Raw genomic sequence first — 17,186 nt, forward strand, 5'->3', positions numbered from 1 at the left:
GAGAGTGCTCAACACCTCTGAAAAATCAGGCCCATGGTAAAGACTCAATAGGATGAAACCTCTGAGGAGAACAATGAAGATTCCCAAGACCTGGCCTGTTTTTCCCCCCCTCACTTTACGTGCATATTACACTCTGCTTTCAGTTTGGACCTATCTTTAGAACTTGGGTTCTGTGAGCACAGGCTTGGTTTAATGCAAAATAGGGGGAGACGGGGAGAGAAGACTAGCAGAGATAGAACATGCAGCTTCTGTCTCTGATGTTGACTTCCACTTGTCATCTGATTGCTGGGGGGAAAACAGAGACAGCACACAATCTTCCTAGTCACTCTGAGACCTGGTAAACTTGTACCAGCATCGGGCTATTTAGGACATTGCCTTTAGCTGCCTCTTGTTGGTCACAAGCTTACAGCAATGTTGCAAAACACACTGTCTTGGCTGGCTAAGCCAGATTCTTATGATACAGAAGGAAAAAAGAGAGATAGGAAAGAAGAAATAAGTCAGGGAAGAACAAGGATACATGGAGGAAAAGGGATGCGGGGGACAAAGTCTCATATCCCAGCTGGCTGGGATTTAGCTGGAGCCAGTGGAGGTGATGATGTTATCTGGCCCTCTCTGTGGTTTGGTCCGAACATTGCTCAGAATGAGCATCCAGATGGTCCAGGTTCCCAGGAGATGGTGGGGATGGCAGTCATGATGGTGAAATTCACTTCAACAGTCAGCTTTTCTACTAGTTTTTCTTTAAGAACCACAAAAGGGAGTGATGAGTGAAATAGCCCATTGCTTCATTATTTTGTCCACCAATTAGGCCTAATTTGCAACACACCAATTCTGATCCATTCTTTTCTGGTCCTCTTCTCCTCTTATTTACCACTCAATCTTAACACAGTCCTTGAACAATATCAGTCTGCCTTTTTGTTTGTACTAAGTCAGTGTCTCACTTTTGCAACTTTTCCTATTAGCATTTGTTGCTGTAGGTTATTGTGCCATTCCACTTACACTCTCTTCTTACACAGTTAAGCTCATAAACAGGGTAAATTTGTAGGCTCGATTATCACAACAGTACTTTAATGTTTTCAAAAAAATTAATAGCTTTTAGAAAATACAGGCATGATTCTTGGTAGCTGTGTAGGGTACAAGTGTCCTCTTGTAATGCCTAAGTGGCCCTCATTTTCCAAAGCTGGAATGTGCACCCCACCCTGCTCCAGAATCTAGAGACTTTGAAGAGGCCTTGTGAGGGACAGTCCTAAAATAGGTGTTTGCAATAAGTGAAAAGTAAAGACCTCACAGAAGATATACAGAGAATATTTGAAAGGGAGGGTTATGGTCAATAGGCCTAAAACTAATTTGTAAAGTTAATGTCTTTCTTTGTGCTTCCTTCCCTACCCTAAAGGTAAATATTTCAGTTCCCACAGCCTGGCATTCACAAACAACCCTTCAACAACTACCAATGTGTATTCATTCAACTGCAGAAAAAATTGGTTAATTATTTCCAGTTTCAAACTTCTAAGTCATGTTTGTAATGAGCAAAAAGTCTATTTCATAAATCCCATGGCAGCATTCTTTTAACCAAATATGTTTTCTGTTCCCTCGCTCAACCCCAAACCCATCCTTCCTGGTGAAGGACCTTCTGTATGTATTTCAGACCAACACTGAACACAAATTCTCATCAGAAACATGGTAATCAAAGATGGAAAAACTCATTAGATCATCAAATCCCTCTACCTATGACGATATAGTCCTCAATGAAAGACATGCAGTATCAGATACTACATTCATACTGAATTTGATCATGAATAGAGAGTTTTCTTATCCCCCAAGTCAAAAGCTGAGTATATTAATGCTCTCAACAAAACAGCTCTCAAAGTGAACCACCACCATGTACACCAAGCAGTTAAAGTTTTTTAGTTCACCAACTGTGCCATTTTCAAAGCTTGAAATATAAATACTGAGAATTTATTAAGCAATTTGTGGCTGAATTTTCAGTTTTATTGAAGCTTAAATACACTTACATGAATGTTTTCTTTTTCCTCTGGCCTTATAAAGTGCAGTACTTTAATCCAATTAAATTCTGCACACACAAAATTTGGTCCTTTCATAGCAAATTTGAGTGAAACATTTATTAAACTCATGATTGGCACAGAGATTCCGGTACTGAAAAACAAGCAATATTGTTAAATCCTCACGTACCCTTTTTTCCTTAGCAACATTCTGTTAACCACCCTCCACCTTCAGATCAACACCAGTTTCCTCAAAGTAATTTTCAACAAAAAGTTGAGACTTTTCATTAAAGGGTCATTTATCATGTTTAGAAGGTATTTCAGAACAAGAAAGTAAGGTATGGCCAAATAAAATCTCATTACAGATTGGTATTTCTGTTAAGTTTTTGACGGAGTTGTATATATTTAGTTCACGTTCATTCTCTCAAGAGTCATTAAACCATAAACAATCCCTAAATGTACTTTTTAAAGATAATGCGATTCCGACAGTGATGGCTGGCATTACATTCTGCATTGGTGCAATGGTCTAGAGAAACGGCTGTCACGTGGCACTAGTTCCCTAAGATAAGAGCTCTTAACTAATGTTAGCCCAAGGCATACCATCTCCCACTTGGCAAGGGCACAATGCCGGTCACCATTATACCTGAAGATTTAGCTCCCAGTGAGTTCCTACCCCAGGCTAGGACAGCAACCTTTACTCATGCCTGGCACCACCAATGTAGAGTTGGCCTTTGAGTGAACTATTTTTGTGCTGAGTTATTAGATAGGGGTAACAGATATCTGGGCTAGCAGTAACTGACTACAGTACGTCTTTTGTACCAGTTTTCCACAACCATATGAGACTATGAATGTCAGTTGTAGGTCAGCATGACTAACATATCATAGAAGAAAGATACTGTCCTGAGTACAGATAGAGATTAGCAGAACCAATCAAAGATTGTATGGATTAATAACATGTTACAAAAGATACTAAGACTATTAAGTTGGAGGTGTTGTCTGCTAGAAGTTAATCTTTAATAGCCACCATACATCCAACAAATAGGGTCAGACTGATACTCTTATGCATATTGAGTAGTCCCATTGAAACCCATGAGGCTACTCAGGTTGCTTATGACATAAGCAAAGATATCAAACTGGCCTATAAGTGACTTAGAAAAAAAAAAATGGAGTCCATGGCACTACCATACTCAGCTTATGGATGGAAGCTTCATTCATAGAAGTTCAAGTAACTGTTGCCCGAAGAGAGAGTGGAATCCTGATGCCACTGAAGTCCATGGCAGTTTTGCCAATTACTTCAACGAGGCCAGGATTTATCCAGAGTTTTTATCCCGGAGGATACAGGTTTCTCTTTAGCTCATCTCAGACATCATTCTTTACTTCACAATTCCACTTACAGTTAGTTTTATCCATAACTGAATATTTGAAGGAGATAGCCATCATTGAAATGCCTTACATAGGAGACCACAAATGTTATCTGTGACAATTTCTAATACAGTGTACCTAGAAAGGCAAAATCACTTTATGATCTACTCCTGCTTTCTTTCCTCTAGCCCCCATTTGATTTCCAGGTGCCATAGAAAAATGTGAAGGCTTAGCTTCTGATCTCAAATGAAGTCTGTAACAATGAGCTTTGGAACCAAGTCTGCTGCTGCTCCTAGACCCATTAACACTTGAGGAGCAATTTATGGAGAGAATGAACCAGCTCCTCAACACTGTAGATGTCCAAGTGAAACAAAATTATGAACAGCACAGCAGTAGAGACAGATTACAAAGAGAACAGCAGTAGTAACTAAAGCTTTATCACTGGGACTTAATGGCTATTGGTGAGCAGGGACTGTTCTTCAGGAAATGAAAAGAGATGTTCTTCTAGTATCTCTTTTAGCAGAATTGATTCATCTTAAAGCGTCAAAGGGACTTGTAATATAAGTGCAATATACTAATGTGAGAAAACATAGCAACGTACATGCTATGACAGTGGGAGATTGAAAGAGCATGTGAGGGGAGGACGATTATTGTTTTTTTTCCTAGGCAGCACAATGTAGAGATTAGACTATAGGCTGCTCTGAAACAATCCATAACACTTGCCATGTGAACCTATCGCTTCCAGAGGCAGCAATGGCAGTTCAGTCCATACAGATCCATCAAGCTGGGTGTCATCCTATCCCTCTCCCCCACCACTTTTTTTGTTTAATTCACTTAAATTTTAGCAGAGGTGAGACAGGCAAGAAAGTTTTAATTACACAATTAGTCATCCTGATCAAGCTTTATTAAAGCGAAAAGGGAGTCTTTCAACCTAAGATCTCAGCCATTCTAGGAGTATATCTAGCAGCTTTTTCCTTTCTTTTTTTCTTTTCTTTTTTTAAGTAGGAGAGGGTTTGGATATATCACTGAAATGATTGGGTGTCATACTTTGCAATCTGGAGGGCAGGGGGAGACAGTGATGATTTAAGATCTATTATTGGAAGACCCAAGTCTGTTTTCAATTTAAGCTTTCAGAATGAAAAGGGAATTTCAGTAGCCATATCCATAGGTGTAAATCCCTGATGCATTTTCTCTACATGTAATTAGCCACAGAAGAACTGGCTAATTAGTCAGGTGGATCAGGCACTGAACCAGGAATGAAGACTCTTGGGTTCTAGTCTCAGCTCTGTTGCGAAGCTGCTTGTCATCTTAGACAGGTTACTTCACCTCTGGACCCCGTTGTCACCATTTGTAAAAATGCAAATTGTGACGTTGCACTCCATAATGTTTTATGGAAATATGCTTATGAGTGTGAATATAATGTAACTGAAATAGGCTTTATGCAAAAGGTCTCTTGTAAGGTATCTCATTACAAAGCTCATAATCTACTGAGTGTGTTCATCCTATTTGTATTAATGTATCATTATTGTATCTAAAACTAGGAATATGAAGTAGAACTCTGAGGTCCTATTGTAATTATGCAAAGTGTGGGCCATTAATGGTGGTTTGGAAGCTTGATGGCTCCCATTGACTAGGGCAATTGGTTGTAAATGATCTGTTTGCTTGCAAACCTTCCTGGGTGCGTGCGGGGCCAGCCCTGGAAGAATGGAGGGGGTCTCACAGGATATGTGAACATGTCACCTGATACTGGAATCCATCTTAAACCTGGTGCTTTTCCATTGGGGAGAGGGGGACCCAGAGAGACAAAAGATTCCTGCCTGGTGCAAAAGCTATAAAAGGGGGTGGAACAGGACAAAGGGGGCTGCCAGTCATGAGAACACCCCTGGCTTCCACCTAAGATGTCTGCTGGGACTAACAAGGACTGTACCGGGGAAAGAATTGGGCCCAGACTAGGAAAGCGTCTAGTCTGTGAAAGAAACTTATTGGAACATCTCTGAGGGTGAGATTTTACCTGTAATCAGTTTCATAATGTATTAGGCTTAGACTTGCATGTTTTTGCTTTATTTTGCTTGGTGACTTACTTTGTTCTGTCTGTTATTACCTGAAACCACTTAAATCTTACTTTTTATATTAATAAAATCACTCTGTTTATTAATTAACCCAGAGTAAGTGATTAATACCTGGGAGAGCAAACAGCTGTGCATCTCTCTCTAACAGTGTTATAGAGGGTGGACAATTTATGAGTTTACCCTGTATAAGCTTTATACAGAGTAAAACTGATTTATTTGGATCCCATTGGGAACCGGGTGCTAGAGATAGGTGACCAACTGAGCAGTTTTTGGTTATAGCCTGCAGCTTTGGGGGCGTGGACTAGACCTGGGTCTGTGTTGCAGCAGGCTAGCGTGTCTGGCTCAACAAGGCAGGGTTCTGGAGTCCCAAGCTGGCAGGGAAAACGTGCTCAGAGGTAATTCCAGCACGTCAGGTGACAGTCCCAAGTGGGTCTCTGTGACTGAACCTGTCAAACATGGTCAATGGTCCTTTCTCCGCCCCTCCCCCACCCATTCTGGATGTAAAAACATAACTAGGGACAAGTTCTGTGCCTGGATTGCACCAAAATCACTCGAACCACCAAGTAAAAAAAACTGTCAGCTGTGCATCCAAACCCACATTTAGTTTATGATAACCAAGAAGATAATGTACTTAATTAGTTGGTGACATTTCAAAGCTGTTTTTTTTTCCCCCCTGCTTCACTTGACATGTTTTGCTAAGGGCAAAACAAAATTGTGTTTTCTTGTTGGAATCTGGCATAGCAGAGAGATCAAGTGTCCTTTCCACTGTACACACTACCCTTTCCTCAAATAGATCAACCGTGACAAAAACACTGCAGATCCATTTTCTGTTAGCAAAACCAACATCAGCCTCTTTTTAAGCGTTCATTATGCCCCCGATTTTATTGACAAAACCATCAGGGGAATTAAAGAACCTACAGTGTGAAGGGAATAGGCATACAGCAACTATATTCCTCCCATAAATAGGAATCAGCAGCATTCCTACCATTATAAATCCCTGCAAGTGTGAGCTGCATACAGAACCTCAAAACAAAAACAAATGTAAGAAACACCGTGTGAGGTTGTTGGGTTTTTTTTTTTTTTTTATTAAAGGATCAAAATATATTGCACTTTGCTTCCCACATTGTTTTGCAGACAGCTTTAATGTGTTGTACTAGACCAATACTGACAACAGAAGCTTCAGCTTTTATTGCTGTTAATACCCTGAGCAATTACTGTAACTCAGCAGGAACTTCTATCCAGAATGGCAACTATCACATTGTAATTCAGCATTTCACGAGAGATGTCGCTGAAACATGAAGGCACCTGCTAATGTGCAAAAATTGTACAAATGGGGTTTAACGCATTCTTAGAACCTGGTAGATAAAAGCCAACACTTTTTTTTTTTTTTTTTTTTTACACACTTAAGTATTTTTCAGGGTGTAACCGTATTGTACTTGTTAGAGATCACAGAAAAGCAGCAAATGTGGAAGTAATAACAAAAAGTTAAAGAAACAGGTAGCTGCTAGGCTTCAGAGAAGTCAGGGAAGAGTGTAAAAAATTACCTGAAAGGATGGCTATTGTAAATAATGGAGACTTCTGGAGAAACAGAAAACTAGCATTGACATAAATATTGAAGAAGAAAGCCATCGATGTAACAGGCGAAAGAAAAGAACACGTTCTCCCGCACTGCAGCCCTGCAAAATTAACTGGGGGTTGGAGGGAGCATCCAGAGAAAGGAAAGAGAACCTTTAGCAGAAACAGATGGTCGGTAATCTAAACTAGTAATATGTCACCCTGGGTCTGTCATTATTTATTGCTTTAACTTCTAAGTTATATAAACATTTGTGACACAAAAGCCGCTAAAATAAAGGAGATTCTCAGTTAAGGACCTCATTCTATCTAACTCACCCTGATTACTTTTAGGTATAACAGGGGCCTGAGAAAAACATAGATGCCACCTATGCTGTAACACCTGGAGAAGGAAGGTGGAGGTTTCCTACTGTATTGTATCACTATAATAAGCATGTGTAGCCCACTTAAAACTAGCAGAGGGATTTGGTTAAACTTATTTCATGTTACAAAGCTATGGATTTGGGGGGTGGGAGGGGGAGAGAAATCACACTATCACATTTCTCTCAAGTTCTTACTGTGGTGACATGTGCCCTTTAATTAAAAATTCATTTAAGATAGAAGGTTTTGAAAGGAGATTTGAATGATTGTTTTTAAACTAACAGTTTTCATGACAAGTGTCCTTCAGAGGAGATGATGAGGGAGTCATTAAATCTCAACTCCAGTCCTGTATCCATGTAGTTCAACAGGCTAGCAAATCACAACTCTTGATAGCCCACAACTCCATCTTCAGCATTTATTTATAGAGAATTTATCATTACAGTATAGTATCTAGACCGGGGTAGGCAACCTATGGCATGCGTGCCAAAGGCGGCATGCGAGCTGATTTTCAGTTCAGATTTTCACTCACACTGCCCGGGTCCTGGCCACTGGTCCTAGGGGCTCTACATTTTAATTTAATTTTATATGAAGCTTCTTAAACATTTTAAAAGCCTTATTTACTTTACATACAACAATAGTTTAGTTATATATTATAGACTTATAGAAAGAGCCCTTCTAAAAACATTAAAATGTATTACTGGCACGCGAAACCTTAAATTAAAGTGAATAAATGAAGACCTGGCACACCACTTCTGAAAGGTTGCCGACCCCTGATCTAGACAATGTTATAATCAGCTTTTCCAGCAAAACAGTAAACTACCATACCACGTCCCCTTAGAGCACTCAAAGTACAATAGGTAGCTATGTAGATTATAAAACCTTGTGAAGAGTTCTGTCTCTCCCAATTAACCAACTAGCTCTGCCTGTACCGGGGCACTTCATTGTTTCAGTAGTGACAAAGTTACTAGAGATTAATAAAGGAGGAGGGTTAAAGGGAGTAAAAGATTGTGCAATACCACCACTATGTTAGGAAAAAACATGGAAAACACTGCTTACCAATTTGAAGTCTTGAATGCTGCAGATGAAGTATGGGGTGTTCGGCCGACGACTTTCAATATATACGCAATCTTTAAAAAAGAAATAATTTAAAATAATGGCAATTAACTTCTGTACCTCAGACAGTAAGAGTACAAAACAGGACACATTAAAAAAACAGTATAATCTAAGAGAACCACAATGTTTATTATATAAAATGTAAATATTCTATGGTCTAAAAATAGAAGCTAGAATTTTCATCCTAAACAAAGTAATAGTTTAATAAAATCAAAGTGAATTTTTATGCGACGTTTTGTTCAGAAAACAAATGAACTCAGACAAGACTTCTGAATTTAGCTAATACAATGATGAGGTCATAACCTATGAACCAGACTAAAACAAGAGAGGAAACTAATCAAAATCTCTTCTGTTTAACTCAATATTAAAAACTTAACAGTAACATATTTTCTTTTCTAATTGTAAAGAAAACCAAGGCAACCAATCATAGCTGGAATGCAGTAAACTAAATTAGATTTTCCTCAGGGAAGAACTGAGCTTTCTCAAATTACATTTCACATGACAGAGGCTGAGTAATTATTTTTGTTTGTTTTTGACAACTGGACACTAAAAGGTTGCTGTAAAATGAGATCTGTTGTGTTACAAACACAATCCCAGCAATAATCACAACAAAAGCATTGGTTTAGAAAGGAAAAAAACCACAGCACTGAATGGAGAAAGAATTGCCTGGTTAATGATAATGACCTTAAAAATGGGAAAATCCACATACAGCTTTCTAGAAAGCAGAGATGTTGCTCACAAAGTCAAGCAAATATTTCACGGATAGTCTCAGTGCTCTTTTCATTTATATTCACACACAACTAATTATTCAGATTCTCCATGAATCTACATACTTTTTTCTTCTTTCTCCATGAATCTACGCACTTCTGCAAAAGGTGTGTGCCTTAGTAAAACCTCAGGTGCTCAAAATACAACTAGCCTTTCTCCCATTGTCTTATTTCCTAATAACTGTAAAAGAAAAAAGATGAGGGGAAAACTATTGCAGTGTCTAGCTCTTCTGCTTAGATGGCTATACTTATGAATGCATCATCATCATAAATATTTTAAACTGACAGAGAATATAGTGCTTTACAAACACTATTCAGGCTATATTCAAACTTCACTTGGGTAGGAATCACTTCTTCCACCACTGAAAAGCAGTCACGTCAGAGATAAAACTCAGCAACTGCTTAACATCAGTATCTTAAAACAACTGAAATTGCAATAAGAATCTAGATAGATAGAACATGATCATCAAAGTTGGAAGTTGACCAAGACACCAGGCTCAAAGGCTCTAGTACTTCTGTGATAGATGCCATGGCTGTAACTGGTGAGGACCTAGGTTTTACATCTCATTCAAAATGTGGTAGTGACGTAATGCCTCAAAAGTGCTACCTTCTTAAACACCAGTTCCTACATTAGTTGGTGGTCTACCATGCAATTGCTACTAATCTAACCCAATACTGCTAGACTGTAATATTATCACAGCAAAAGGCAGTGGAGTTCCATGAATACATGGTACGAACGAGATGAAAAAAGGCTGGGGAAGGGATAACTGATGCAGGGGGCTACAATGAGGCGGGGATCTTACAAACGCAATTAGACCCAGTTACCTTAACCCTTACAATGCAGATAAATTGATTGTTTCACAGCAGCCCACTAGCCCCAGTGTTTTAGGAACTGTACAAACATAGAAGAGGAAGCCTGTCCTAAGGAGTTTACAGTTTACATAGACAAAAGTGTGAGGGGGAAAAAAGTAAATATCTCCATTATACAGATAGGAAACTGCAGCCCCCAGAGATCAAGTAAATTGCCAAGGACACAGAGAACGTTTGTGTCAGGAATTAAATCTGTTAAGTACCAGTCCAGTGCCTTAACCACAAAACCATCCATCCAACTAGGCTTCCTAGCAAGGAATTTTTCATGTGACCATAGGACTTGCGTTGTACGTACCAGGAACACCTAAATAAGGAGTAAGGAAAGTATCCTCTGGTGTGGCAGGGACATAACGAACAAATTCAAATGGCTAACTTTTGGACCAACTATTTAAACTGAAGTGTAAATCAATTTCCCCCTGTATATCCTGAACTTCCCAAAACCTGCTTTTTTCCAGATTGCTACTGCATATTTACGATTTCCATGTACGATTTCCTTTTGTCCTAGGACAACCACCATTCCCCTAAAACTTAAATCCCATTTTAAAAAAAAAGATCAATCCAAGAAGGGATTATTACCTGGAAGTTAATGTGGTTGTGTCTTGGATCCACCAACCCATTTGCAGAGTTTTTCCTCCCCCGGTACCCTCAATCAGGCAAGACCCATTCAGTCAACATCAAACATCAATTCCCCCCGGTTAACCAGTGATGGCAGACCAGTGCCCGCTTGCCACAGCATATTGGAAAATAATCTCACCCTATTCCTCTTGAACACTCAAGCATACCCAGCAAGATATTGAAATTGCACGTTCAGTTAAAGAGAACTTAAAGCAGAAATTAGGCTCCTCAGTTCTATTAATCCATGAATCCATATCACAGCATTTTCCTCTAGAACGGACAATGTTCCTGTCTGAAAGAGCTTAGACTTCAAGTTTAGGTCTAAGCACGAAAGTATCTAACTCAGACAGAGGGTTACCTTGCCTTTTGCATTGCAAGAAACTCCCTAACTGACAAATGCTGCTCATTGTGACACATATTCCTAAAGGATTTGTAAGGTATCAAATAGCTAAAAGCAATCATTGCAACTGTTTGAAGCCTGCCAACAACAAACTCCAGCCAGAATGAGAGCTCAAGTATCGGGGCACTTGGCACAGCTTTATCGACTGAAGTGGTGTTCAAGCCCCGCAAAAAAACCCTTGAAGCCACAAGGGAACGGATGGAACATTTTCTACCCCTACACCCAGGAGCGGCACCAGGGTTTTTGGCGCCCTAGGCGGGGGTCCTTCTGCGCTCCCGGTCGTCGTCGGCAATTCTGCGGCAGGGGGGTCCTTCAGCGGCGGGTCCCGGAGCGAGTGAAGGACCCGCCGCAGAATTGCCGCCGAAGACCTGGAGCGCGGAAGGACCCCCCGCCACCAAATTGCCGCTGAGGGCAGCAAAATGCCGCCCACCCCAATCCTGGTGCCCTAGGCAACCGCCTAGGTCACCTAAATGGAAGTGCCGGCCCTGCCTACACCCCACCCCCCCCCTTTTCTTTTAAAGCACTCTCTTTGATAGCTGCCATGTGTGCATCAAAAGTTACATTCACCGAAGAAAAACAGAACATACATTTGCAGAAGAGAGAAAGGATGAGCTGTATAGCAATGCTACAAAGAACAAACTTTCAGTTCTGGTTGGCTAAATCCTGCCTGAATGATAGTCCCCCATACAGGAATAATCTAACATCTTGGCTGGTGGATCCCCACAAACAGCATAGCAGCCTTCCTTTTTTACTTACATAGTAATGCCTTGTTATTGAACAAAAAGTCACTTCCTGCTGAGTGTTTATAAAGAAACCATGGTAACTTGACTTATCCAATGCCTGTAAATCCATATGCCAAATTCCTACACGCAACACTATGCTTTGTAAAACAGGCTACTTTATCACGCCAGTCGCTATCCATCAGGACTTGTGCTGTTAATCATTTTGTGGCAGCATTTGATAAAGTCAAATGAGCTTGGCACAACTTTTTCTTTTTTTAAAAAAAGCTATGAAACCTATTGCTTATTTTATAGAAAGACATAAAACACAGAGGGAATAGAATCTGGAGCAGTCTGAATTCATAATTTTATCGGCATCAGTCAAGCTTGTCTCCAATTGACAACAGAAATTGAAAGAATGCCCTGTTCTGACCCAGCTTCTTAATTCATTTATAAGATAAAGTGAAAAGAAAATTATAGCAGAGCTTTGTGTCGACATCCCCATTATAAACTCCTAACTTCAGGGGCTTATGACTCCGATGTTCTGGAGTGGGAATTTGGCATGCAAGACTCAGGCCAAGCAGCTAATTTTTTCCTATCTTTTTATTTTTCAAGTTATCTCAAAATGAGCTCCGGCTGTTTAAGTTACACAAATGTAAATAAAATTTGAGAGGTGTTTTGCTCTTGTAGCATAAAATGTTATCATTCACTGAAGAGGCATCTGCAAACACTATTGTGATTTGAACCAGTGTTTTCTCAAATTATAGTCCATAGGGCATTCCCATGTGTCTACAGAGAGGCTTGTATCTTAGTGGTGGAGCATCTGTTCATCTTCTAGCAGTAATACTTGTGGCTCTGACAACCCAGTCTAGGTCCTAGCATCTTAAGGGGGGTTTCTAAATGTTTCAGTATCAAAAAAGCCAACAAAAAAACAAGAACTTGTTCCAACTGAGTTTTTTTCCCCCTTGATGAATGTTCATCTGGTGTAAATTTAACTAATGATCATATTTATAAATGACAATATCACAGGGGTAGCATAACACACAGGCAGATAGAACCTAACTACAAAGTGACCTGAATACATGATTGGGGGCTGCAGGCACCCAGGGAAGATTCAGTCTTAATAAATGTCAACACCTATGCACAGTGAGAGAAATAATTCCAATACTAAAAAAGGAGGACACAAACAACCAAACCCAGTGCATTAAATTACTTTTGCCTCCTTTATACTGCCCTAATATTACAGAGCAGCTGGGGGGTGGATCATCATTGGGAGAACAAGTGAAACACAGTCTCTCTCTCTCCCTTCGTCCCTCTCAGAGTCCACAACATGATGTTAGTGACCCATGGATTTAAATCAGTATGATTTAGTAGACAAATACTTTATGTTGCTGGGGATGAGGCTGGGGGGGAAATTAGCCAATATATTAATGTTGAAAAATCTGCCACTGCTTATTCGTAGTAATCTTTTTTAACAAAACAAATTAACAGAGACTTTCAGCATGACAGACAATGTGCAGCAGGCAGAATCACACAAGGGATTAGTCTGTTGGGTTAAGAATACGCAAACTAAAATCCACATTTTAAAAGAAAAGTCTAATTCATTTTTATATTATGAATCTGAATATCTCACGAGTGCCAAGTGGAGGAGTTTCCATCCATCCATCAGGTATACAACATACATTTTCAATGTTACCTATACCAAAATGCATATTTACTAGACAGCCAACAGCAGCTGCCGCAGCAGTACAAATACATATATTTTTTTGAAAAGCTTAATATATGTATGTATGTAATGGACCATAAACAGTGTGAGTGCCATAATAATCTATGTCATAAATAAAAACTCACACTTAAGAGTCTTCCTTCAAAAGATCTCAAAGCTCATCACAAATATTAAATGACTAAAACTGGGATACCACCATGTTACATGTCATGCACCACATTTCTTTTCTTTCCATCACTAAGAGAATAAAATCCACAGAGAAAAAAATAAGTTAATTCTAAGTCTACAATGGAATCTATCCTTACGCTAACCAGGACTAATTATTGTAACCATTTTTCAGTGATTTCAGATCCTTGTAAAGCTTTAGCACAACCCATGCTATGACTGGAGAGAGTCTGCTTTCATTTTGAATTGGCTGGCTTCATCATTTCTCACCACTTTAATACTAGCACCGTTTTGTGTCTGAGTGCCTACTGCTGCTTCTTACCATCTGCAAAAACACCACCATTCGTCAGAAAAGGAAAGAAAGCCAAAAGAGGAGATAGAACTAAACATCATACAATAAAGAGGAAGCTCTTCACACAGCAAATTTACTTCCTTCTGAATCCCTTTACAGATCAGCAGATTTATGTAAATTGAGCAAATCTATTCTCTGCCTAGTAAATCACTGACAGAAGCCTGAGGCCATTTGTCATCATGAACCGATGAACCCATATGCACTCTTCCTGACAGCCAGCTCACTACTCTTGCCGGTTGCATCAGCAGCTACCAACCGACCAAGCAATTCAAGTTAGCCATCGTGTGAAAGGCTGAGCCATCGCATTTCAGCCATTTGCTTGTTTCTATTAGATTTCCCCCCCTCCTCTTCAAGAAACCATAACACAAACCCCACTTCACTATAACGGTAAGACAAACTGTTTTCCTAAGAAGGAAATGAAATACGTCTTGCTATTAAGTGTTTGAAATTCTGCCCACCTCTGGTCATTGTGTGAGGCACAATCCAGACCACTTAATTTCCAAGAGAATCCTGCCTGATGCCCAGACTGCTATTCATCTCACTACATGGACATATGTATATAGAATCATAGGACTGGCAGTGACCTCGAGAGGTCATCTAGCCCAGTCCCCTGCACTCATGGCAGGACTAAGTATTATCTAGATCACCCTTGACAGGTGTTTGTCTAACCTGCTCTTAAAAATCTCCAATGATGGAGATTCTACAACCTCCCTAGGCAATTTATTCCAGTGCTTAACCACCCTGACAGTTAGGAAGTTTTTCCTAATGTTCAACCTAAACCTCCTTTGCTTCAACATAAGCACACTGCTTCTTGTCCTATCCTCAGAGGTTAAGAAAAACAATTATTCTCCCTCCTCCTTGTAACAACCTTTTATGTACTTGAAAATTGTTAGTCCCCTCTCAGTCTTCTCTTCAGACTAAACCAGGCGTCTCAAACTCAAATGTCCACGAGGGCCACATGAGGACTAGTGCATTGGCCCAAGGGCCACATCACTGACACCCACCCCTTGCTGCCCCTGGCCCCGCCCCTGCTCCACCCCTTCCATGAGGCCCCGCCCCTTCCCTGCCCCCATTCCACCCCCTTCCCCAAAGTCCTCACCCCAACTCTGCCCCCTACCCAAGGGATGCAGGAGGAGTGCGGGGTGTGATGGGGGCTCAGGGCAGGGAATTGAGGTGCAGGAGATGTTCTTTCCCTATTTTAGCCTCTGATCCTACCTCATTTTCACTGACATTCACTATGTTAGACCTCCAATCACCACCAACCTTCTTGGTGAAAACCGAAACAAAGAAGTCATTAAGCACCTCTGCCATTTCCATATTTTCTGTTATTTCTCTCTCCCTAACCCCCCCATTGAGTAGCAGACATACCCTGTCCTTGGTCTTCCTGCTGCTTCTAATATATTTGTAGAATGTTTTCTTGTTACCCTTTATGTCTCTAGCTAGTTTGATCTTGTATTGTGCCCTGGTCTTTCTAATTTTGTCCCTTCATGTGTTATTTGTTTATATTCATTCTTCATAATTTGACCTAGTTTCCACTTTTTGTACGACTCTCTTGATTTTTAGATCACTGAAGATCTTCTGGTTAAGCCAGGGTGGTCTCTAGAATCTAGAACAGTCTCTCCCCTAGTAGCTTTCTCCACCTTCTTAAATAAAAAATTGTCTCCAATACATTCCAAGAACTTGTTGGGTAATCTGTGCCCTGCTGTGTTATTTTCCCAACAGATGTCTGCGTAGATCAAGTCCCCCATCACCACCAAGTCCTGTGCTTTGGACCATAAATGGACCATTACAGCAAATAAACCATTCAAATCTAGTATGTCAACAGCTCTAGGTTGAGTAAATCCCCAGGTTTTCGTTCCAGGACATAGTTTGACATGGACTAACAGTTACAGTTACCAACACCTGGCAGCTGAAGAAGGGAAATGCATATATCTGCACAAAAACTTCACCAAGTAGAATCTGCTGCAAAGCAAAATGGAGCAAGATAGTGCAACAAATGCCCATGAATGCCACTGACTTGACTCCATGTCTGTTGCCTTCTTCACATCATTCTCTGACTATTGCGATCTTTTTCTTCAAGTGTTAGCTATCTACAGTCCAGCCATACAGAACAGAATGCTTCTGTCCACCGCATACACGGAGAAGGATCATGGGAAGCATGCAACAATGGTGCCAAGTTGCAACTACTCCAGGGACTTCCTGTTTTCATGGACCAGTTCAAAATTCCTGTCCTTGCATTCTAAAGACTTCCATGTCTGTTTTCACAGCCCTCCATTTTTATCCCTCCACTTTCCGCCTGTTCATCTGCTCCTGACTTCCTCTGTCTCACAACACAACCACATCACCATTGGTACAAGTGTCTTCTCTGCTGACATCTGCAACACCGTTAAAGGGAAAGTTTGAGAAATTGTTGCGGCCCAGGATTGTTTATTTGAAAAAGGCTTGCCCTCCCCCTTCATGGAGGCATTTACACTCGGTCAGTAAAAGGCTAGAGAAGCTGTCCACTGATTTACCTTTAGTCAGCGATGGGACATCTGTCCTCTAGGCTGTGGGCATTGATCCCACAGTTCCAGCACCATGGCTGTGAATCTGACCAATCTTCTCGGCGAAGTGCAAGGAGGGAGCCTTACAGCAGGAGACATTCTCCTCAGACATGTGGTAAAGATAGGTAGTTTGATCTAGACTATTACCCACCACAGGTCTGCTGGTGGTGACTTGGTAGATTCTATAGCAGGGGGGGAAAAAAAGACTTCATAGCCTACATCATTGCAATGGCAGAGGATTAAAATTCCTATGGTGTGGCCCATGGGATTCACTGCCTGTCTATTGCCACCAGCCTTCTTCCTTTCATGTGAACCATTATAAATTAAATTCCTATCTGTTAAAACTCCCCCACCAACTCTTTGGAGCCAGAAAGCATTGGCATGACACATGGCACTGATTCATTATACCTTTGAGCTTGTGGTGATCATCCCAGGTGTCCCCATTCCAAAGGATATTGCTTACGTGCTAAAAGACCCTTTAAAAAAAATCAGAGCTAGAACACGTAGGCTTCAGAAGCACTTTGTAAAAGGAAGAATATAAACCTCAGCACATGAA

At 40.5% G+C, this 17,186-nt stretch overlaps 1 protein-coding gene across 1 annotated transcript in view; it reads right to left on the reverse strand.

Moving 5' to 3' along the window:
* The window catches only part of RERE (arginine-glutamic acid dipeptide repeats), a 312,871-nt gene that overhangs the window by 221,741 nt on the left and 73,944 nt on the right, over positions 1-17,186 (reverse strand). The window contains exon 3 of the mRNA XM_026659899.1: positions 8,417-8,487. Coding sequence (XP_026515684.1) covers positions 8,417-8,487 — 71 coding nt within the window. The remainder of the gene's footprint in view (positions 1-8,416; positions 8,488-17,186) is intronic.

This window comes from Terrapene carolina, unplaced genomic scaffold (genome assembly GCF_002925995.2).
Source record: "Terrapene carolina triunguis isolate 2854851 unplaced genomic scaffold, T_m_triunguis-2.0 Scaffold714, whole genome shotgun sequence".
Classification (NCBI taxonomy): domain Eukaryota; kingdom Metazoa; phylum Chordata; order Testudines; family Emydidae; genus Terrapene; species Terrapene triunguis.